We start from the raw sequence: 23,231 nt of genomic DNA on the forward strand, positions 1-23,231 counted from the left end.
GTCACGTGGCTCGCACGTGGCGCGGAGATTCCCCCAAAAGCCACCCCCCCCCCATACCCTCGGTGCCAGACATTGAGCACATTGTCCGGATTATAAGACGCACCCCCCCCCCCCCCAAAAATAATAATGTTGTGCTCGATTGCATAGCTGTCAACCCACGCGGTTTGTGGCGTATTCTTGTACAGGGAAATTTGAGCTTTCAGGTCCATACGGCGTACAGCCGTTTTAATACGGGCAACACATTGTTTTAAAATCCACGTGATTATTTTTTTGTTCGTGTTTCTCCCTTGTGATGGGACTTTGTGGGATGAACGTCGAGATTTATAAGGGCACGCGGTGGCCAATAAGGTCTGAATTCTATTTTGGTACTGGCAAAGGAGGTCTAATGATGTAGATGCTCACCCCGAGCCCTCATTACTTTGATAGTGCATTGTCTTTGAGCTGTACGCCTTTTGGCGTCCTCTGGTCGAGCATCAATTGGGTCGAGGCTCAAAAGAAAGCCGTCCCTTGGTGTGGACCAGTTTCAAGGACAATGCATATATTATAGTGTGTGTTTGTTTGCATTTTGACTGCAAATATTGTGGTTAATGCAGACATGAATCCTTGTAAAAAGGTTTCAGTTTTGTTGCCAGAAAAAGGGAGGAAAACCCTATTATTAATGTACCAGAGTTTCATGCACAGTACAGTACATTGGATGGACTTGTCTGTTGGTTTTCATTATCACGTTCATTTTTCGCAATGAACTCCAACAAGCCCGTCCTGAAAATCAGTGGGATGTTTAAAAAAATCATATTTCGTACCTGTTAAAAAAAACGTTGCCCAACTCATTATCCAGACATATTTACGCTTATTAGTATTGTTTTAAAATACAGTAAATGTAAATTACATTTTATTATGTTTTATTTTTATTATTGTATTACTTCCCTTCTACGTGACTTTACCGAAAGAACCAAGAAGAAGACAGTAAATGTAGTTCTGGTGCAATGCGTGATTTAAACCAACGTGAGCAGGGGAAATTTGTTTTCAAGCTCATGCACGTTAGTTACCACGAGTATGAGCAGGATACGTCTGGAAACTCCTCTGATCCCGGAATATTGCGGATAACAGGAAGAACGACCAGACATATGAAAACATAGCTTTGTAGCTCATCGGATTCCTCCAGTGCAATATAAATAAATATTCTGATTCTTTTGAACTTTGGGAATCTTGTCTGCTGCAACGGCTCAAACCAAGAAAAAACATTGCTCCTCCTCGGCGTTTAAAATGTAAATGTTAATTTCTGCCGAATTAAAATGTGCACGACAGACAAAAATTGCGTATTCGACACGCGGCTTCCAATCTCCGTTCATAATAAAAATTACGCATTTCTAATTGCACGTTAAAAATGGGCAAATTAAATTAGGTCCCCTATCCATATGAGGGCATTCTATGCTGGGTGAAAGTGTAGAGAGATGAGGGGGGGGGGGCAAAGAAAGCGGTGGACACCCCCCCTCAACCATTACTACTATAATGTAAGCGCACAACTTTATCTGTGATGAACGCTGCACTTTCCGTCGTTTTCATGCAGGGGGCGCTACAACCCTACACGCGCCCTGCATGAGAACGACGGAGGCGCAGGGACAGACGTTCGATCACGTGGGAATCGATCTGCAGACGGCGGTCTTCTCGCACTGCCGGCAGCTCCGTGTCGCCTGATCTCGATCCCGCAATCCCAACCAGGTGAAAGTCCGCATCGAACCCAACCGCCAGCAAGGCCATCTACTTAACGACGAGAAAAAATTCGCCACGAAATGTCCTTTTCAATTAAGTCTTCCAGATGTAAAATGATAGTAAGCTTTTAATGAATGCAATGATCTAGTTCGAAACATAATACAATTCAAAGATGTTTCATTTTAAAACTTGTAAACGGAGTATCGGGTGCTTGCGTGAATGCGTCGTTCGTGTGCAACTTTTTTGTGACTTTCCTGGCCGAAGGCCGTAAATGGAACAACCTCTAGTTACTACTATACTGAGCCAATAATGTCTGTCTGTGTGTAACGCGCGTGACGTCACTCCACATGCCCCCCCCTCCGTCATTAATATTTATGAGCGGGTGGATTTTTACACTCACGCGGAAATAATTCTGTTCGCAAATTCGCTTCAAGTTTCACGTTTCTTTATTGAAAGTGAACCTAATAAATAATTCTACGCAGCGACAAAGTCGATCTGGTGTCTTTATTGATTTCATCAGCACTTAAGACAAAAGGTAAGTCTAATTTATGCTTCTACATTAGGGTAAAATAGACATTTCTCGGTGATTTCCCAGATATTGTATCGAATTCAATTTATTTCAACCCCAGCGACCGAAAGCAGAAGAGAATAAAGTATCACAGCAATGAATTTGAACAAATTGAAGGTCAGTTATATACAGTGCTACAGTGACATGAAGTGAAGTGTTTTATGACTTAGTTTTGTGCAAGAATCACTGCCATTAATACAGTATTGCAGTGAAGTGTTTTATGACATAGTTTAGTGCAAGATTCACTGCCATTCCATTTACACAAGATACAATTATACTCTGCTCAATTTGTTCGTAAATATTACAGCGGCCACATTGCGAGCGGCCCGAGCTCATTGGTGGACGTGGACTGGGAAATTAGAAGCGTGGCGTGGAGAGGCGTGGAGAGGCGTGGGGGGAAATACGGTAAGCACGGAGATGCATTTTATTAAACAACAAACATCGATACAAAGATTTGAAGCTTTCGTGACTGCAAGGATTCATATTCTTAGGTTTTTTCGGTAAAGTCACGTAGGTAAAAAATTAAAAATAATAAAAGTAAAATTAAATAAAAATCACGACGTTTCGGAGGCAACACAAGCTTCCGTCTTCAGGTGGAACCGTCACAGCACGATTGCTGTATTACTTGATATTACTTGATACAGCTTTCGTGCTGTGACGGTTACACCTAAAGACGGAAGCTTGTGTTGCCTCCAAAACGTCGTGATGTTTATTTTATTTTTTATTTTACTTTTATTAATTTAAAATTTTTACCTCCGTGACTTTACCGAAAAAAACTAAGAATATCGATACAAATCTCTACTTGTGTATTACAATACTTATTGTATTGTTGTCATTCCGCTTGTTTACCCGGGGGGAAGCCTCGCCGAACCTCCTAGCTCTTTGTTCACGAGGATCCCGTTTGCCAAGTCGGAATCCGAATCTGTATTTCGACTGGAAGAATCCGATGAGCCATAAAGCAATTTTTCGCAGATGTCCAGAAGGAGCGGGTCAGAACGTTACAACAACAGGCACAGAAACCGAGACGATTGCAACGTATATGGGGACGTCCATAAATGACGTCACGCACCTAGGTGGGGGGGGGGGGAGTCAGACATTTGTGACGATGTGTGACGAAGGGGGGGGGGGGTGAGAAACGTGACGTCACATCAAAATGCGCAACTTCAAATGAATATAGAATTGTTATAACAACACTAATTTTGATTCATTTTTATTATTTAGATTTACTAAGGTCACTTTTTATTTATTCCATGAAGGAGCATGGAAGAATGGAGAAGCATACATTTTGAACTTTTTTTAATGATTGTTATTAAACATTTTGATTCTAATGATTCTATCAGGGCTTTTCATTCTGTGGAATGAATATTTGAGTGTTATTATTGTACTCCCCATTTTGCTTCGTTCTACTACAAAGTTTCAATTCTTTATTTATATTTATAATTACTTTTAATATTTAAAAGAGAATTTCAACATAATATTCTGAACATCTGCAGTTTTAGTTAGACGCTGAATTATTTCAAGTGCATTTTATGCTAAATTTCAGCTTTCCAACGCCTCCTTTTTAATACATGTTTTCGCCGACATCAGAGTGCAGCGCCACATTAAATAGTTTTAAGCGATTTGAAGCGTTCACCGTAAAACGGATAGAGCGTGTTGTCATTACACCCGCAGTGTTAATCAGGGCAGCCGCTGAATTCGAACTGTATGCCGCTACAACAATTGGCGAACGACCGACTGCTAGGTTTATATAAAACTCTCAAGGTATTACAACATCCCATCGGGACCCACTTCCCTTCTGGGATTGAACATGAACACAATTCAGGGCCGGTTTCGACACGCGGCGTCTCATCGGCAGTCGGCTTTGTTGGGGAACTGCGTGATGTTGATAGGCACGTCGCCGATGGTATACTTTTCCTTTTAAGGCCGTGCTATTGACGAATGTGTTGAGTTTTTTGTTGTTGTTGTAGGCAAGGGCCCTCTCTCTAAGATGTGGGTCCGAGAGGGAGGTTCAGCGGAGAAAGAAGCGGATCAAGAGCGAGGAAGCGGGAGGAGGGGCGAGTGAATAGTGGAGGCGGGGCAGGAGGAGGGGCGAGTGAATAGGGGAGGAGGGGCGAGTGAATAGTGGAGGCGGGGCGAGTGAATAGTGGAGGCGGGGCAGGAGGAGGGGCGAGTGAATAGGGGAGGAGGGGCGAGTGAATAGTGGAGGCGGGGCAGGAGGCAGGAGGAGGGGCGAGTGAATAGTGGAGGCGGGGCAGGAGGAGGGGCGAGTGAATAGGGGAGGAGGGGCGAGTGAATAGTGGAGGCGGGGCAGGAGGCAGGAGGAGGGGCGAGTGAATAGTGGAGGCGGGGCAGGAGGCAGGAGGAGGGGCGAGTGAATAGTGGAGGCGGGGCAGGAGGAGGGGCGAGTGAATAGGGGAGGAGGGGCGAGTGAATAGTGGAGGCGGGGCAGGAGGCAGGAGGAGGGGCGAGTGAATAGGGGAGGCGGGGCAGGAGGAGGGGCGAGTGAATAGTGGAGGCGGGGCAGGAGGCAGGAGGAGGGGCGAGTGAATAGTGGAGGCGGGGCAGGAGGCAGGAGGAGGGGCGAGTGAATAGTGGAGGCGGGGCAGGAGGAGGGGCGAGTGAATAGGGGAGGAGGGGCGAGTGAATAGTGGAGGCGGGGCAGGAGGCAGGAGGAGGGGCGAGTGAATAGTGGAGGCGGGGCAGGAGGCAGGAGGAGGGGCGAGTGAATAGGGGAGGCGGGGCAGGAGGCAGGAGGAGGGGCGAGTGAATAGGGGAGGCGGGGCAGGAGGCAGGAGGAGGGGCGAGTGAATAGTGGAGGCGGGGCAGGAGGCAGGAGGAGGGGCGAGTGAATAGTGGAGGCGGGGCGGGAGGCAGCAGGAGGGGCGAGTGAATAGTGGAGGCGGGGCAGGAGGCAGGAGGAGGGGCGAGTGAATAGTGGAGGCGGGGCAGGAGGCAGGAGGAGGGGCGAGTGAATAGGGGAGGCGGGGCAGGAGGCAGGAGGAGGGGCGAGTGAATAGTGGAGGCGGGGCAGGAGGCAGGAGGAGGGGCGAGTGAATAGTGGAGGCGGGGCAGGAGGCAGGAGGAGGGGCGAGTGAATAGTGGAGGCGGGGCAGGAGGCAGGAGGAGGGGCGAGTGAATAGTGGAGGCGGGGCAGGAGGCAGGAGGAGGGGCGAGTGAATAGTGGAGGCGGGGCAGGAGGCAGGAGGAGGGGCGAGTGAATAGGGGAGGCGGGGCAGGAGGCAGGAGGAGGGGCGAGTGAATAGTGGAGGCGGGGCAGGAGGCAGGAGGAGGGGCGAGTGAATAGTGGAGGCGGGGCAGGAGGCAGGAGGAGGGGCGAGTGAATAGTGGAGGCGGGGCAGGAGGCAGGAGGAGGGGCGAGTGAATAGTGGAGGCGGGGCAGGAGGCAGGAGGAGGGGCGAGTGAATAGTGGAGGCGGGGCAGGAGGCAGGAGGAGGGGCGAGTGAATAGGGGAGGCGGGGCAGGAGGCAGGAGGAGGGGCGAGTGAATAGTGGAGGCGGGGCAGGAGGCAGGAGGAGGGGCGAGTGAATAGTGGAGGCGGGGCAGGAGGCAGGAGGAGGGGCGAGTGAATAGTGGAGGCGGGGCAGGAGGCAGGAGGAGGGGCGAGTGAATAGTGGAGGCGGGGCAGGAGGCAGGAGGAGGGGCGAGTGAATAGGGGAGGCGGGGCAGGAGGCAGGAGGAGGGGCGAGTGAATAGTGGAGGCGGGGCAGGAGGCAGGAGGAGGGGCGAGTGAATAGTGGAGGCGGGGCAGGAGGCAGGAGGAGGGGCGAGTGAATAGGGGAGGCGGGGCAGGAGGCAGGAGGAGGGGCGAGTGAATAGTGGAGGCGGGGCAGGAGGCAGGAGGAGGGGCGAGTGAATAGGGGAGGCGGGGCAGGAGGCAGTAGGCGGGGCTAGCGGCTGTGTGGGCGGGGAAGGGGCGGGCCCCCCGGGTACGGGCACGGGCCGCGCGCGGTGGAGGCGACCACAGACTCAGCGGACCCCCCCGCCTCGACCCCCGCCCGGGCCTCGCTCCGCCGTGAGTTCCCCTGCCCACCATCCAGCACCACCATCAGCACCACCATCAGCAGCACCACCACCAGCACCACCAGCACCACCACGCCGCTCGCGAATCGGCGATTCTCTCTGTGCCTCTCTCTGTGCCCCTCTCACTCTCTCGTCTTCTCTGCAACGACAGAGACTACGAGCACGGCCCCGGGCTTACGCGGATCGCCGCACGGCGAGCTGGTTTCAAAGTCGCTGGGCGAGAAGAGAGAGAGACGAGACAGAGAGAGAGAGAGAGAGAGAGAGAGGAGAGACAGAAAGAAGATTAAAAGTTCCGAGGTGGATTCCTGGGACCCCCCACGCATCCTCTCTCTCTCGCAGCCGCGACCTCGCCTCGCTGCCGTGCCCACGTACGACACGGACACACGATTTGTCGCACTTGTGATCGTCCCCCCCCCCTTCCCCCACCCCACCACGATAATTGTGAATGTTTATCATCAAGGGGAGGAGGAGGAGGCTTCGAACGTGGCGCTGGGCTGTGACAGGGGACGCAAATGCTCGGCTCGTGCTCGCAGCGTTTAGCCGCGAGGTTTGGGGTGAAATTCGCGTTGTTTGGGCTTGAGCCTTTGAAGGTGGTGGAGTCGTAGATCGACTGCCCTTTCGAGGATATGCCGATACTGTAGGCGTCTTGTTTCGATTTAAAGCTTTCGTGACTGCAGGCATTCATCTTCTTGGTTCTTTCGGTAAAGTCACGTAGAATGGAAATAATAAAATAATAAAAATAAAACATAATAAAATAATTCTCACGACGTTTCGGCCACAACGCAAGCAGCCGTCTTCAGGTGGAAACTCTGCCTTCTCGACAGACCTGTTCTCCACCTGAAGACGGCTGCTTGCGTTGTGGCCGAAACGTCTTGAGAATTATTTTATAATGTTTTATTTTTATTATTTTATTATTTCCATTCTACGTGACTTTACCGAAAGAACCAAGAAGATGTAGGCGTCTTGTTAATACACCGCTGGATGAAGACCCCTCCCTTGTGTCGCTTGGCTACACTTCACCACGCCGGTCAGTGCGGGTGTTGACGCCGTTTCGTGGTGGTGGTGGGGGGCATCTCAGACTGGTTCAGATAACGCTCGCCCACTGATGTTAGCCAGGAGTCGAACCCAGGTGGCCAGGTTCAGAGGGCACGGGACACGCAAACCACTGCGCCACCACTGATATTGGGAGAATCTTTGTGCAGCAGACCGAGCGCGCTTGGCAGCCTCTTTAAATTCGTTAAGAAGTAGGTCTTTAGAAATCCGCGGAAGCCACCTGGCCGCTGCGTCAATTGTAAACTTTAAAGTAGTTTTTTTAGAAATCCGTGGAAGCTACACACTGTAGGGCCGCGTCTCATCCACAATGCGGTTATCGCGGCCAACACGCACAGCATCGGAGTGCTGGATGAGGAGGGCGTTTTCGACCACACGTACTTAATAATATTGCGTTACGACGGCGATGAACATAGGCATCGGGACGTAGAAGTACAGTACAACGTGTTATGCTGCATTGCCCTCTGCTGACAACGAAGCAAGCCTATGACGCCTGTTATTCATGGCTCATCCGAGCGTTCTCCAGGGTCACCCCGTGGCTTAGCTTCCGAGATGCGACCCAGACGGACGCATTCCGGATGATTTGGCCATGGGCAAGTGCTAAAGAGTGGGTCTTCAGAAATCCGCGGCAGCCTCCTCGCGGTCTCGTGTTAATTTGAAACGTTTTGGAAATCTGCGGCAGTCCCGCGGTTTGGATACTTTGTCTAAACTTAAAAAAGAAATCGATAGCGACCACCAGCGCATTGCTAAAGTAGGTACTGCTTGGGAATCCGTGGAAGCTAATACGCATAATGATTAATCATTAATCAGTTCAGTAATATATAAACATCTGCGGCAGTCACGCGACGTCTTTTCGCTAACCATGATTATGCTCAGTTAAGATCACGATATGTGCAAAGAATCGCGATTGTGACAACCGATTATTTTTGATTAATGTGAATATTATTGACAGGAACAAGACGCGCACTACAGACGAGACAGAGCGAGAGGGACAGTACAGACGAGACGTGAACGAGACGGACAGTACAGACGAGACAGGAATGAGAGGGACAGTACAGACGAGACAGGAACAAAAGGGACAGTACAGACGAGACAGGAACGAGATGGACAGTACAGACGAGACAGGAACGAGACGGACAGTACAGACGAGACAGGAACGAGACGGACAGTACAGACGAGACGGGATCGAGATGGACAGTACAGACGAGACAGGAACAAGAGGGACAGTACAGACGAGACAGGAACGAGATGGACAGTACAGACGAGACAGGAACGAGACGGACAGTACAGACGAGACGGGAACGAGATGGACAGTACAGACGAGACAGGAACAAGAGGGACAGTACAGACGAGACAGGAACGAGAGGGACAGTACAGACGAGACAGGAACAAGAGGGACAGTACAGACGAGACAGGAACGAGACGGACAGTACAGACGAGACGGGAACGAGATGGACAGAACAGACGAGACAGGAACAAAAGGGACAGTACAGACGAGACAGGAACGAGATGGACAGTACAGACGAGACAGGAACGAGACGGACAGTACAGACGAGACAGAACGAGATGGACAGTACAGACGAGACAGGAACAAGAGGGACAGTACAGACGAGACAGGAACGAGATGGACAGTACAGACGAGACAGGAACGAGACGGACAGTACAGACGAGACGGGAACGAGATGGACAGTACAGACGAGACAGGAACGAGATGGACAGTTCAGACGAGACAGGAACGAGACGGACAGTACAGACGAGACAGAACGAGAGGGACAGTACAGACGAGACAGGAACGAGACGGACAGTACAGACGAGACAGAACGAGAGGGACAGTACAGACGAGACAGGAACAAGACGGACAGTACAGACGAGACAGGAACGAGACGGACAGTACAGACGAGATGGGAACGAGATGGACAGTACAGACGAGACAGGAACGAGAGGGACAGTACAGACGAGACAGGAACGAGAGGGACAGTACAGACGAGACAGGAACAAGAGGGACAGTACAGACGAGACGTGAACGAGACGGACAGTACAGACGAGACAGGAATGAGAGGGACAGTACAGACGAGACAGGAACAAAAGGGACAGTACAGACGAGACAGGAACGAGATGGACAGTACAGACGAGACAGGAACGAGACGGACAGTACAGACGAGACAGGAACGAGACGGACAGTACAGACGAGACGGGATCGAGATGGACAGTACAGACGAGACAGGAACAAGAGGGACAGTACAGACGAGACAGGAACGAGATGGACAGTACAGACGAGACAGGAACGAGACGGACAGTACAGACGAGACGGGAACGAGATGGACAGTACAGACGAGACAGGAACAAGAGGGACAGTACAGACGAGACAGGAACGAGAGGGACAGTACAGACGAGACAGGAACAAGAGGGACAGTACAGACGAGACAGGAACGAGACGGACAGTACAGACGAGACGGGAACGAGATGGACAGAACAGACGAGACAGGAACAAAAGGGACAGTACAGACGAGACAGGAACGAGATGGACAGTACAGACGAGACAGGAACGAGACGGACAGTATAGACGAGACAGAACGAGATGGACAGTACAGACGAGACAGGAACAAGAGGGACAGTACAGACGAGACAGGAACGAGATGGACAGTACAGACGAGACAGGAACGAGACGGACAGTACAGACGAGACGGGAACCAGATGGACAGTACAGACGAGACAGGAACGAGATGGACAGTTCAGACGAGACAGGAACGAGACGGACAGTACAGACGAGACAGAACGAGAGGGACAGTACAGACGAGACAGGAACGAGACGGACAGTACAGACGAGACAGAACGAGAGGGACAGTACAGACGAGACAGGAACAAGACGGACAGTACAGACGAGACAGGAACGAGACGGACAGTACAGACGAGATGGGAACGAGATGGACAGTACAGACGAGACAGGAACGAGACGGACAGTACAGACGAGACGGGATCGAGATGGACAGTACAGACGAGACAGGAACAAGAGGGACAGTACAGACGAGACAGGAACGAGATGGACAGTACAGACGAGACAGGAACGAGACGGACAGTACAGACGAGACGGGAACGAGATGGACAGTACAGACGAGACAGGAACAAGAGGGACAGTACAGACGAGACAGGAACGAGAGGGACAGTACAGACGAGACAGGAACAAGAGGGACAGTACAGACGAGACAGGAACGAGACGGACAGTACAGACGAGACGGGAACGAGATGGACAGAACAGACGAGACAGGAACAAAAGGGACAGTACAGACGAGACAGGAACGAGATGGACAGTACAGACGAGACAGGAACGAGACGGACAGTATAGACGAGACAGAACGAGATGGACAGTACAGACGAGACAGGAACAAGAGGGACAGTACAGACGAGACAGGAACGAGATGGACAGTACAGACGAGACAGGAACAAGAGGGACAGTACAGACGAGACAGGAACGAGAGGGACAGTACAGACGAGACAGGAACAAGAGGGACAGTACAGACGAGACAGGAACGAGACGGACAGTACAGACGAGACGGGAACGAGATGGACAGAACAGACGAGACAGGAACAAAAGGGACAGTACAGACGAGACAGGAACGAGATGGACAGTACAGACGAGACAGGAACGAGACGGACAGTATAGACGAGACAGAACGAGATGGACAGTACAGACGAGACAGGAACAAGAGGGACAGTACAGACGAGACAGGAACGAGATGGACAGTACAGACGAGACAGGAACGAGACGGACAGTACAGACGAGACGGGAACCAGATGGACAGTACAGACGAGACAGGAACGAGATGGACAGTTCAGACGAGACAGGAACGAGACGGACAGTACAGACGAGACAGAACGAGAGGGACAGTACAGACGAGACAGGAACGAGACGGACAGTACAGACGAGACAGAACGAGAGGGACAGTACAGACGAGACAGGAACAAGACGGACAGTACAGACGAGACAGGAACGAGACGGACAGTACAGACGAGATGGGAACGAGATGGACAGTACAGACGAGACAGGAACGAGACGGACAGTACAGACGAGACGGGATCGAGATGGACAGTACAGACGAGACAGGAACAAGAGGGACAGTACAGACGAGACAGGAACGAGATGGACAGTACAGACGAGACAGGAACGAGACGGACAGTACAGACGAGACGGGAACGAGATGGACAGTACAGACGAGACAGGAACAAGAGGGACAGTACAGACGAGACAGGAACGAGAGGGACAGTACAGACGAGACAGGAACAAGAGGGACAGTACAGACGAGACAGGAACGAGACGGACAGTACAGACGAGACGGGAACGAGATGGACAGAACAGACGAGACAGGAACAAAAGGGACAGTACAGACGAGACAGGAACGAGATGGACAGTACAGACGAGACAGGAACGAGACGGACAGTATAGACGAGACAGAACGAGATGGACAGTACAGACGAGACAGGAACAAGAGGGACAGTACAGACGAGACAGGAACGAGATGGACAGTACAGACGAGACAGGAACGAGACGGACAGTACAGACGAGACGGGAACCAGATGGACAGTACAGACGAGACAGGAACGAGATGGACAGTTCAGACGAGACAGGAACGAGACGGACAGTACAGACGAGACAGAACGAGAGGGACAGTACAGACGAGACAGGAACGAGACGGACAGTACAGACGAGACAGAACGAGAGGGACAGTACAGACGAGACAGGAACAAGACGGACAGTACAGACGAGACAGGAACGAGACGGACAGTACAGACGAGATGGGAACGAGATGGACAGTACAGACGAGACAGGAACGAGAGGGACAGTACAGACGAGACAGGAACGAGAGGGACAGTACAGACGAGACAGGAACGAGAGGGACAGTACAGACGAGACAGGAACCAGACGGACAGTACAGACGAGACAGGAACGAGACGGACAGTACAGACGAGACAGGAACGAGATGGACAGTTCAGACGAGACAGGAACGAGAGGGACAGTACAGACGAGACAGGAACGAGACGGACAGTACAGACGAGACAGGAACGAGATGGACAGTACAGACGAGACAGGAACGAGACGGACAGTACAGACGAGACAGGAACGAGAGGGACAGTACAGACGAGACAGGAACAAGAGGGACAGTACAGACGAGACAGGAACACGACGGACAGTACAGACGAGACAGGAACAAGACGGACAGTACAGATGAGACAGGAACGAGACAGACAGTACAGACGAGACAGGAACGAGAGGGACAGTACAGACGAGACAGGAACAAGACGGACAGTACAGACGAGACAGGAACGAGACGGACAGTACAGACGAGACAGGAACGAGATGGACAGTACAGACGAGACAGGAACAAGACGGACAGTACAGACGAGACAGGAACGAGACGGACAGTACAGACGAGACAGGAACGAGATGGACAGTACAGACGAGACAGGAACGAGAGGGACAGTACAGACGAGACAGGAACGAGAGGGACAGTACAGACGAGACAGGAACGAGACGGACAGTACAGACGAGACAGGAACGAGAGGGACAGTACAGACGAGACAGGAACGAGATGGACAGTACAGACGAGACAGGAACGAGATGAACAGTACAGACGGGACAGGAACGAGACGGACAGTACAGACGAGACAGGAACGAGAGGGGCAGTACAGACGGGACAGGAACGAGATGGACAGTACAGACGAGACAGGAACGAGATGAACAGTACAGACGGGACAGGAACGAGACGGACAGTACAGACGAGACAGGACTCTGATCGTACACACCAGGAAAAGCGAATGAGAGACAGCACAAACAAAAAAACGAGACGGCAGACAGTCAACACGTATCTTCTTGGTTCTTTCGGTAAAGTCACATAGAAGGTAAATAATAAAATAATAAAAATCAAACATAATAAAATAATTCTCACGACGTTTCGGCCACAACGCAAGCAGCCGTCCTCAGGTGAAGACCAGGTCTGTCGGGGAGACAGCGTCTGAATGAGCAAAAAAGTCAACACGTAGTCGTGCAAACTATGAAGTGGAGGCAGTACACACGATACGGATCAAGCGAGACGTTAAAAATGTAAAAAAGCGAGCGAGTGGACGCGAGATAAGAGGAGAATGAATTCCTCCTGATCGTCGTCACTTGTGCGGCCGGGGGTGTTGCGCTGCTTCTCAACTTCTTGAGCCAGACCGAAGTTGTGGCGTTTTGTTCCTCTCGGCTTCACCTGGAGTAGTTTTGTTCGGTGTTGGAGGAAACCAGAGTCGTTGGAGAAAGCTCACGCATACGAGGGGATAACTCACAGACTGTGTCGCCATCGTCCGGCAGAGATTGGCTTGCTGTGCTAACCTTTTAAGGGAATTTTTTTCAAAATGAAATTCGTATAATAACACAAATCGTGTGTTTATGAAGGGCATTGTTAGCAGTCGCACGCGCTAACAGGACATTGCATCTCCTGGCAGACCTACTGGTGTGTGTGTGTGCGTGCACCTAGCCTGACACAAGCAACGTGGTGACATCACTGCCACGTCGTGGCGAATGGCGGTTGTTGTTGTTGATCTCCGTCACTGCGTGATTCACCAACCCCACCATCTCTTAAGTCGCCGCATTCGTATTGTCGTGTGGAACTGCTGCTACACAGTGGCAAGCGGCAACCTTTTTACGGGCGCTCCCCTCCGGGACGTGAACTTTAACCCCGCTTGATTGGTGTTTAATCAGCCTGTGGATGGGTGCACGCGCTGGCTGCATGTTCGGCTTCAAGGGTTTTGCGGTTGAGAACGCAGGACTTTATTGGCATGACCTCGTACGGAGGAGAGCCGTCACTTTGCGTTCTAATATCCGAGCTTACTCTTATAATTAAAGATCTTCCGCCACTATTTGTTGTATGCGTGGACCGTATGCATACCGTGTGGCATATTGACGCTCCGTACAATTGTAAGTGGAAATTAAATTGTTCGTGGATGTTTATACCTTTGCGTAGCGGAGTGGGTAGTACATGCACGCTTTGATCCCAATGTCTTGGCTTGATTTCCTGGTCTATGCTGAATAATTGTGTTGTCAATTGGAATGTGAACCCGGCCTGGACTTGCTTTTGGTAGACTAGGCCCAAAATCGAATCCTCGGTACGGTGGGGGCAACCATCGGCACTGGAAATACACAAAGCAGCCCGGGTTGGTGCTGGCTCCGTCACCCCTATCACGTCCCCTGTGCTGGCCGGATATCGGTGCTCACGCCAACACAACGTGACCCCGTAGCCTACCGCCTTAGACCGAGCGACCGTACGTTATAACGTAACACTGTATATATAGCGCAAGCGTGAATGAGTTTACTTTTCCACTGAAAACAAATTGACCTGCTTTTTTTAGGCCCAACGTTTATAGCTCCCACACAAAAGGAACCCATGTCCTGGGAGCAGTGATGCGTGTCGTAAGGGTTATGAATGTTGTGAGCTGTTATTGTGTGTGAAGTGCAGAGCAGCGCGGTTAAACAAACAGCTGCTCGGCTCTGGAGAGGGCCTTCGAGGATGCCGATAGCTGAATGTTGGCGGTGGTGGGTGGGGGCGGGGAACAAAAACAAGAGGAATCTCTTCGTTTTTTTTCTCCAACTTTTGAAAACAGCCAAGGAGAGGCGTTCAGCGAAGACGTTTGCGAGAGATGACGGCGTGACGTCGCTCGTGTGCCGTGGCCAGGCTTTCGCACCCTTCCTCTGGGCGAGCTCGGCCGTGCCGCCCTCCCTGTGCCGTCTGCGCTCTTCCAAGCCGTACGTGTCGTGTGTGTCGTGTGTGTGTGTATCCCTGCCGCCCTGCCCCCCCCAGCGCCACGCGCGTCTTGTTTTGCTGCTCAAAATTGCCACGATGTGACCGCCCGCCATCGTGCGCCCACAATTCCGATCCGTAGGCCGGAGCGAGCCGCACTCGTATATACCGCAGCAAATGTCACCAGGTGAAAATGATAGCGATTAACCACGTCTCGTGTCATTTGGACGCAAATTGCAAGCTACCTGGATGAGTGTCATTTAGATACCATTTACAAATTACACGTGTGATGAACTTATATAGTTCGAGTGACACGTAATTTCAATCACCGCCCTTGTCCACTTGAAAACCCTGAGCAGATCGTGTGGGAGAGCATGGCGGAGAGCGCAGCGAGGGAGCACGAGCCGCAGGACGAGCAAGCGCTGGACGACTCGGCAATGTCGCCTGACGACGTCGAGCAGGGAGCGTCCGCCGTGGTGGTGGAGCCCACGGGGGCCGACGGCGGCGGCGGCGGCGGCGGCGGCGGGCCGGGCGACCGGGACGGGAGCCGCGGGGCAGGCGACGGCCCCCCCGCGTGTCCGGCCGCGTGGCAGGAGCGCTGCCTGTCGCTGGAGGCCCAGCTGTCCCGTTTCCGCACGCAGGCCTCCAAGATTCGCCAGCTGCTCGCCGACAAGGTACGCTCGCCGCATCCATCCGCCCGCTGGAGCCGGCGTCCCCTGAACCGCGGGGCAACAGACGGTGCCGCGTCATCGGCCGTGATCTCATCCTTTCCAAATTCCATTAAGTTGTTTCCACTGAGCTCGGACTGACTCGGCACCCGCTGGGTAAAGACTTGTTATCCGCTGCTGGGAGCCACACAGACTCCGGGAGTGGCATCTGTAGTGAAAGTGGATTCGTTTTGTTTTACACTATTTCTTTGCGCTGCTTTTCTCTGGGCGCTGATGCAAACGGTGCATGCGTGCGTGCGTGCGCAGCTGTGCATTGGGAATAGTTGATTTATTTGCGTTAAATGACCTCTACGTGAAACCCAACTTGGCAGTGTGGATTTAGTTTTTTCTTCCAGCGCAGGTCTAGACCCACGTTAGGCACGGTGGTTTGCTGCGTGCCTGTGCGCTCAAATGCTTTGCCACATGGCCTGCGTGCAGTACAGGTTTTACAAATATTCCGGCTCGCTCATTCTTTTAAACCGCAGCAACGTGGATTGTTTTTTTACGGTCATGTACCCACGGACAGCTTGAAACCATTGTGTCTTTGAAGAACGTAGTTAGTTCTCCTTGATGAACAATGTGCGTCTGAAGAATGTTCGCCTTATTCACTTGGTAGGAATTTGAGAATAGTTTAACCCTGTGCACGGTGGCAGTACCGACACACGTATCCTGTGCCTGCTTACACGCACGCTGGAAAACATCGAGCGGTAACTTTCACCATGGCGACGCGCGCGCGTTTGATCTTGCCCCCCCCCCCGCCGCCTCGACAACGCCGCCGCCGGCATTATGTTCCCGCGCGATTTCACCCGCGAGTGGCCGCACGGGTGCGAGAGAGAGCGAACGAGCTCGTCGGTGCTCGTGCCGGTGTGCGTCACCGCGCCAGCTGCTCCATAACGGAGCGCGAGCTCGCGCCGTGCCTGGGCAAGAGGCACGGCCAGGACTCGCACGTGGGAGCGGCGGTCGTCCTGGTAACGCGTTATGTGGGAGGAGGAGGTGATGAGGCCAAAGCTGACATGGGGATGGAGCAAGGAGCTAAGTGGGATTCTGTGTGAGGTTGCCCTTGGTGTTGGTATGCTCTTCAACCATTTATTGTTCCCTGTCAAAGTTGTCCTCTGAATGGCAAACATTAGAGGCAGATTATTTCGAAGTTAGGTTTGAGTGTCTCTTTGGGACAAACAGACTTCTTAATGTAATTGACCAAACATCCGAATGCAGGACCCTCCTGAATATTTGTCTCGGTGAGGCTTTCCTAGATAAATTAATGTCATCACGTAATTCCCTATTCCTCCGACAAGGGCCAGTCCATCCACAAAGCGATCATCTGTTATCCCGGCAGATGTAGTTTCACCAAGCGAGCTTTGATTTTGAGACTCGTCACTGTTTATAAAGCCCTGCGACAGCTGATCACACAAGTCCGCAAGGTCGCCGTCTGCTTTGGCCGGAATGCCGCACATATACGGGGGGGGGGGGGGGTGTCATATTCTGAAGGGCGTCTCCCATCATCGCTCAGCACCTCTGCCTTGGCTGAAGCCCAACACTTATATTTGATCGATATGCAACGGTTTCTTTTGCAACGCTCGAGCGAGGAATGTTTCATTTGTTTTTTTGGCGCACTGTTCACGGTACGGACTTGGATGGTCAGGTTTTTCCCGGATGGGTTTATTTTGTAATGTTAGCCATGCAGGGCTCGCACGTCGCACGATGAAAGCCAACTTCCCATGTAAGTGGAGAAACTGTCAAGAATGCACCGTCTGCGCTGACGTGTCGAGCAGCGCGCAGTGCTCCCTCCGAACAGGGCCGCTTTTGTAAAGGTTTCACGGTCGAGTTTTTCGTGCTTCTTTTCGAGTACCTTTTTAAACACCTGCTGTTTATTTGTGAACTTAATTTCCAAGCTTGTGAAATTAATATCCGCACACACGCCTCGGCGCTGAGTGTTATTAGCAAAAAACAACAACCGCTTTCGGGGACCGAGTGTTGTGCGGTGGTCGAGCTTTTAGCAGAAACCAGGGGTCCATGTGATCGATCCAGCAATTAAAATAAGTTGTTACTTGCAAGATGAATACATCGAATCATCTTCTTGGTTCTTACGGTACAGTCACGTAGAAGGGAAATAAAAAATAAAATAAAAAATAAAACATAATACATTTATTTTATTATGTTTTATTTTTATTACTTTATTATTTCCCTTCTACGTGACTTTGCAAAAAGAACCAAGAAGATGAATCCCTGCAGTCACGAAAGCTTTAAATCGAAACATCGAATCATGCGTGCGAGAATCGATTATTTACTGGTTCTGCAAATGATACGCTAATGCAACGTTCTTTAACAGTCTCACTTCGTGATTACAACACAAACGAGATGTTTGAAACGAGACGAAACAGAACTGGTATCTATGGAAGGTAACCAGAGACCCCGAAGCAAACTCGTGCAGAATAGGAGAACATATAAACTCCATGCAGGAAGGCAATCCAAGTTTGGAATCGAATCCCCGGGTTCTGCTCGCTGGTGAGGCACAATTTTCACCACTGCACCACCCATGTCAATGTGGAAACTCCAGCGCTGGCTCTAGACAGCCGTGAGTGCTGGCCCACACTGCATGCGAGCAATGAGACACTCTGGCTGCTTCGGATTGGAAAAACAAAATCGACCGCGTGTGCTGAAGCTGCCAGTTGAGTGAAGTGGCCTCGTGCTGGTCCGTGAGTGTGGGGGTTTTCGTGTCCCGCTAATCTAGCATCGTGTTTGGGAGCCGTGTCCAACGCTGAAGCCACGGGCCGCGTGTGTCCACCGTGTTTGTCTTTCTCTCCCCCGAGGTCACCCGACACTTGGCAAGAGACAGATGCGAGCATTCTCAACACAGCAACTGGCACGGTGCATCCTGCGCATTTTCATTTGGTCACGAAAAAATGTTCAAAGCGAGCGCACAGATTTTAAACGACTCTCTCTTCCGGTGATGCAGGGTGGGAAAATCATCTCGCTTGGGATTGTTTACATTTTTTCTCCCCATCTCAATTCTACGATTTTGCTTTTCTCTGCTTCGTCATCTACTTTCAGGATGGCCACCTCTGTGAACAATCCGTCACTTGCAGTTGCCGCACGTGCGATCCGGTTGTGACGATACGCCTTGGGAAGCCGTCCATTGTAGCGGCCACGGCACGCGTTTCATTTGTTGTCAACGAGCGTTAACATGCCGCCAAATGCGGTGCCCGAATTGGACGGCATTTAACGCTCGTTTCAAATTCGGAAACGCGTTTTATTTTGGTGGGGGACCTAATTGGGTTCCAGCCTTTCTCTCTGGAGAGAGGAGGGGGTGCAGTGACTTACAGGAAGGCGGCGCCCTCTTTTGTGTCTCAAAAACAACAACAGCAGCAGCAGCAGCGGCGTTTACGGACTCCGATCCATGCAGTGGTAAAAACCAGTAATCGTCAGCCACGATCTAGCCACTGTCGGATGAAGCCCCCCCCCCCACTCCCCCACCCCCCTCCCCCCACAAGGTTGTCTCCATCTGTCACATTCTTGCGATGTAACGCACGAGCGGATTTCATCGCTCCATCTCCGCGGTAGATGTTCTCTCTCCGGTTTCAAGTTCTTCCTTTTGGCCGCTACTGTGGTGAGCGTCGACCTCTGGCCAACGTCCCTTCTCGCGACATCTGCTGCCCAAACCCCACTTGGCTTTTCTTAACAACGGTTGAGGTGATGCGTCGAACTCTCAACGTGACGTTATCGGGTCCATGTGTTCCCTGCGCTGTCTCTCTGTGTAATTCTAAGCGTCTTCCTCCCCTCACTTTCTTGCACACTTCTCAGCTTTTGTTCTATTTTCTTTGTCGATGTCCTGTTTTCTCATCCACGTGTTATAAACGGTTGAAGAGCAGAAGTAATGCCCGACCCTGAGTGTGGAATCCTTAACACGAACGAAGTCAAATATCTCCTGCATAGACGTAGACACCATAGTGGCAGATTCTATTCGCACTTTCGAAGGGATGGTGTGGTGGGAAGTGTTCCCTCTGTCTGGTCGATACGGCACCGCTGGGCACACAGACCTCGCCAGATATGAATTTAAGGCTTAGTCAACATAAGCTGGGCAGGTTCCGTTACCGCTTACCGCTGATGTCATCCGTGGCCGGGAATCAAACCCCCCCTTTCGCTCGGATCATAGTCCAAAGCACAAACCACTGACCTACACATTAACAAAACACTCTAACACGCTTGCACACGCACACACACCCACACATTCTCTTTCTCTGTGTCACAGGCAGTCTGCGGCGCTGGCCCCCGCCGCAGGCCGCACGTGCTAATGCGGTAATAACTGGGAGGCTGGCGACGCGTGGCGAACGGTAGCATCCTGCTGGACCCAAGAGCGCTGGGTGCCACGCGGCCGAGTCTCCGGGCACCGACTTGGCTCGCGAATCCCTTTAGTAGCAAATGTGGCTTCGGCTCAGGCTCGGTATGCCAACGGCACCAGGCGGTTAAGGGGAGGGCGTAGCGTGGCACTGCCGTTCCCCGGCACGGATTCCTTGCAGGGCCATGTGGTCCTGTTGGGCTGGGGGGAGAGCGGGCGACAGAGTGTGCAGGGTGGGAGAGTGAGTGGTCGAGAGGTTTAGTGGTTGAGATGACGAGTGGGTGAGAGGATGAGTGGGTGAGCGGGTTGGGAGGCGAGTGAAAGGGTGTGAGAGGGTGAGAGGGTGAGCAACCGAGAGGACGAGTCGTTTAGCAGGCGGGTTAGCGAGAGGGCGAGTTGGGAGAGCGGGGTGAGCGGGCGGGCGGGCGGGTGAGCGGGTGAGCGGGTGAGCCCGCCGGCAGCGCGGGGCGGAAGGTTCCGCTGGTGCGCTGTGGGATGCTCAGTCAGGCGTGCTCGCTCGCAGCCATGAAGATGAAAGCTCGCGGGGGAGCATGCCATGGCGCGGCGCTGGGTCTGCATCCTCTTAATGATGGTGCGGTTTTGGTGGCGGGCGGGGAGAGAGGCAGGTCTCTTGCTGCAATTATTTTAATTTTGAGAGGTTTTTCCCAAATGACAGGGCGAGCGGCTAAACCTTGATATGGGTTTTCCGCGTGCCGGTCGGCCGGGTGGTAGTTGCCAATGCTCCGGGGGGGCAGGGGTGGTGGAGTGGGGGGGGGGTGGAGTGGGGGTGGATTGGGGGGGGAGTGGGGGGAGTGGAGTGGGGGGGGTGGAGTGGGGGTGGGGGGTGGAGTGCTGGAATCGCGAAATCGAGTCCACAAATGACCGGGGTAGCCATGCGAGTGATCCGCTCCCCCACCAAAGGGAGGCGTAATCCTCATCCACGACTCTCCACCACCTCCCCCCACACAGGACTCCCACGTTTCCCACGCCGGCCGCATTAAAACGGCTTCCTGCTGTGCACAACCGAATGATTGTTTGTGCATCCCAATGAGCCCAGCCCGGGGCTGCGCTCGCCCGCCCGCCCACCGCTGAATCCAGCCCCACAACGACACAGCTCCTTGAGAGATCCGCCCGCGAACCCCTCCTGCATTGTGCGTGTCTGTTGCTGATGACCGAGGAGAAGGGGGCACACCCCCCCCCACCACAACGTGCCCCCCCGCCGCCACCGCATCGTGCCTGGGTTCATGTTGCCGGCGCCAGCGAAGTTGGGTGTCGTCTCCGTGCCCATTTGCAGCTGCTCCCCCGTGTCTACCTGCAGCGGAGGAGACCGGAGGGGCCGTTCAGCTGCCTCGTGCTTTAAACAATAATAATTAATTAATAACCCGCACATAGTCGTGTGAGTCGCGGCTCTGGAATTGTGGGTGTCGGAGCGGAGACGCAAACTTGAGCGTTGGCTGCGAACGCATAATTTACAGGGCACTCCCCCGCCACGTGCACCCTCCTCCATCCTTGCACACACACACACAAAAAAAGCCGTGCTTTCACAGCAGGTTTTCCGCTTAAGGCCAGCTTCCAATGATTAACACCGCCGCCCGCATGCCTGAACCCTACGGCGGGATGGTGGCGGGGGATTGAATAGGGCAGAGTTCAGCTCTTGGGGCCTCGTAAAGCACAAATAGGGGAGATCCTACAATTCCTCCGCATTTTCACGTTTCATCTCGGTGGTAATATATTACGAATATATATCAACAACTCGATACGTCTCGCACGTGTTGAGTTTTTTCTAATTTAAATTCCGTCCGAGGGTGTCGATATGAATTTCCCATGGTGCTCTGGCATGGCCCGGCAACCGGGCAGGGCCCTGCCATCTCATTGGACCCACCAGCGGAGAGAGCGCGGTGCACACCACCACCACGCTGCCGCCAAAACCAACAAAAAATGTCATCGCCCGTCCCCAGACATCGTCTGTCCGCACCGTGTCCCCGCCGCGCCGTAAGCCACCCCTCCTCTGCTTCGCCCATGTCGACCTCGACCCGTGCCGGCTCTCCAGCGACGTTGCCATGGATTCCTCTGCGGATTTGGACTCTGCTCGTGGGATGAGCTCAACGCTCTAACAAAAAAAAAACAATCTCCTGGAACGCGATGGCGTGGAGTCGGGGAGCGGAGGATTTGGGTGGAGATGCCTCCCCGTGCGAGAGCTTGGCCCGGGCGCAGCGGAGCGCAACGTTGATGTTCCGGGTGTCGGTTCCCACCCTCCCGTCCTCGTCACCTCTTTGCTCGCTTTGCGACTCGTCTTCGCGTTTGGCCGCTGTGTTGCTTTGACGAGGCTCCGGGTAAGGGAAACGCGAGAGTGTGGGCGTACGCGCATTGCGCGCGGCGTGTGCGCGTTACACAGAGGTCACCGTCGGCTCCTTTGCGCGTCTCTGCGCCTTCGCACACGCGTGTGCCTGGGCCTCTTCGAGCGCGACACAAACACGTTTGTGTGAGCGCACGCCTTCCCAACGGGGAGGGGGGGGGACACCTGGCCTGCGTGTGTGGTCCCTCGTCTGAGCGAAGGGTTAGAGGGGCTGGGCCCTTTATTGCCGCCGTGGCCCCGTGTGATGTTTTCCCAGCGTGCACGCACACGCGCGGGCGCGTGCTTGCCTGCGTGCGTGCGTACGTCTGTGCGCCACTGCGTGAAGCCGGGGAGTGGCTCAGACGGGAAGAGGGAAGGGTCTTGCGCTCGCCTTCCCGGGGAGCTCACCTGCAATACCGAGCATTCTTGTGCGTGCTCTTGACAGAGCTTCATGAACCAAAAACATTCCAAAACAGTCTCGCGGAGAGAGGAGAGGAGGGAGGCTGGGATGAAGCGTCGTGGTTGGAGAGGTGAATGGTTTGGGTGGGGGAGGGTGGGGAATTTTTTTTATTTTGGTTTCTCTTTGTGGGGAGTTGGTTAAGTGGTGGCGGTGGCGGATTTCTCGAACACACAACTGAAGCCCTCTCTGTCTGCAAGTGTAACCGTTCCTGGAACGAGAGCCCATCGGGCCTTGGCACGCGATGGCAGACCAGTG

The 23,231-nt window shown here is 52.9% G+C and overlaps 1 protein-coding gene across 3 annotated transcripts in view; it reads left to right on the forward strand.

The window, feature by feature from the left end:
- Positions 1-6,184: 6,184 nt before the first annotated feature.
- Positions 6,185-23,231, forward strand: part of LOC144719837 (pleckstrin homology domain-containing family H member 1-like) — a 45,874-nt gene continuing 28,827 nt past the window's right edge. The window contains exons 1-4 of one of the 3 annotated variants that reach the window (XM_078596074.1): positions 6,185-6,311; positions 6,471-6,616; positions 15,002-15,143; positions 15,498-15,812. In XM_078596074.1, the coding sequence (XP_078452200.1) occupies positions 15,513-15,812 (300 nt within the window). In that variant the 5' untranslated portion in view covers positions 6,185-6,311; positions 6,471-6,616; positions 15,002-15,143; positions 15,498-15,512. Of the gene's footprint in view, positions 6,312-6,470; positions 6,688-15,001; positions 15,144-15,497; positions 15,813-23,231 lie in introns of those variants that run through there. The other 2 variants (XM_078596075.1, XM_078596076.1) reach the window with 2 other exon arrangements.

This window comes from Lampetra planeri, chromosome 7, assembly GCF_965212315.1.
Source record: "Lampetra planeri chromosome 7, kcLamPlan1.2.h2, whole genome shotgun sequence".
In the NCBI taxonomy this organism is placed as follows: domain Eukaryota; kingdom Metazoa; phylum Chordata; class Hyperoartia; order Petromyzontiformes; family Petromyzontidae; genus Lampetra; species Lampetra planeri.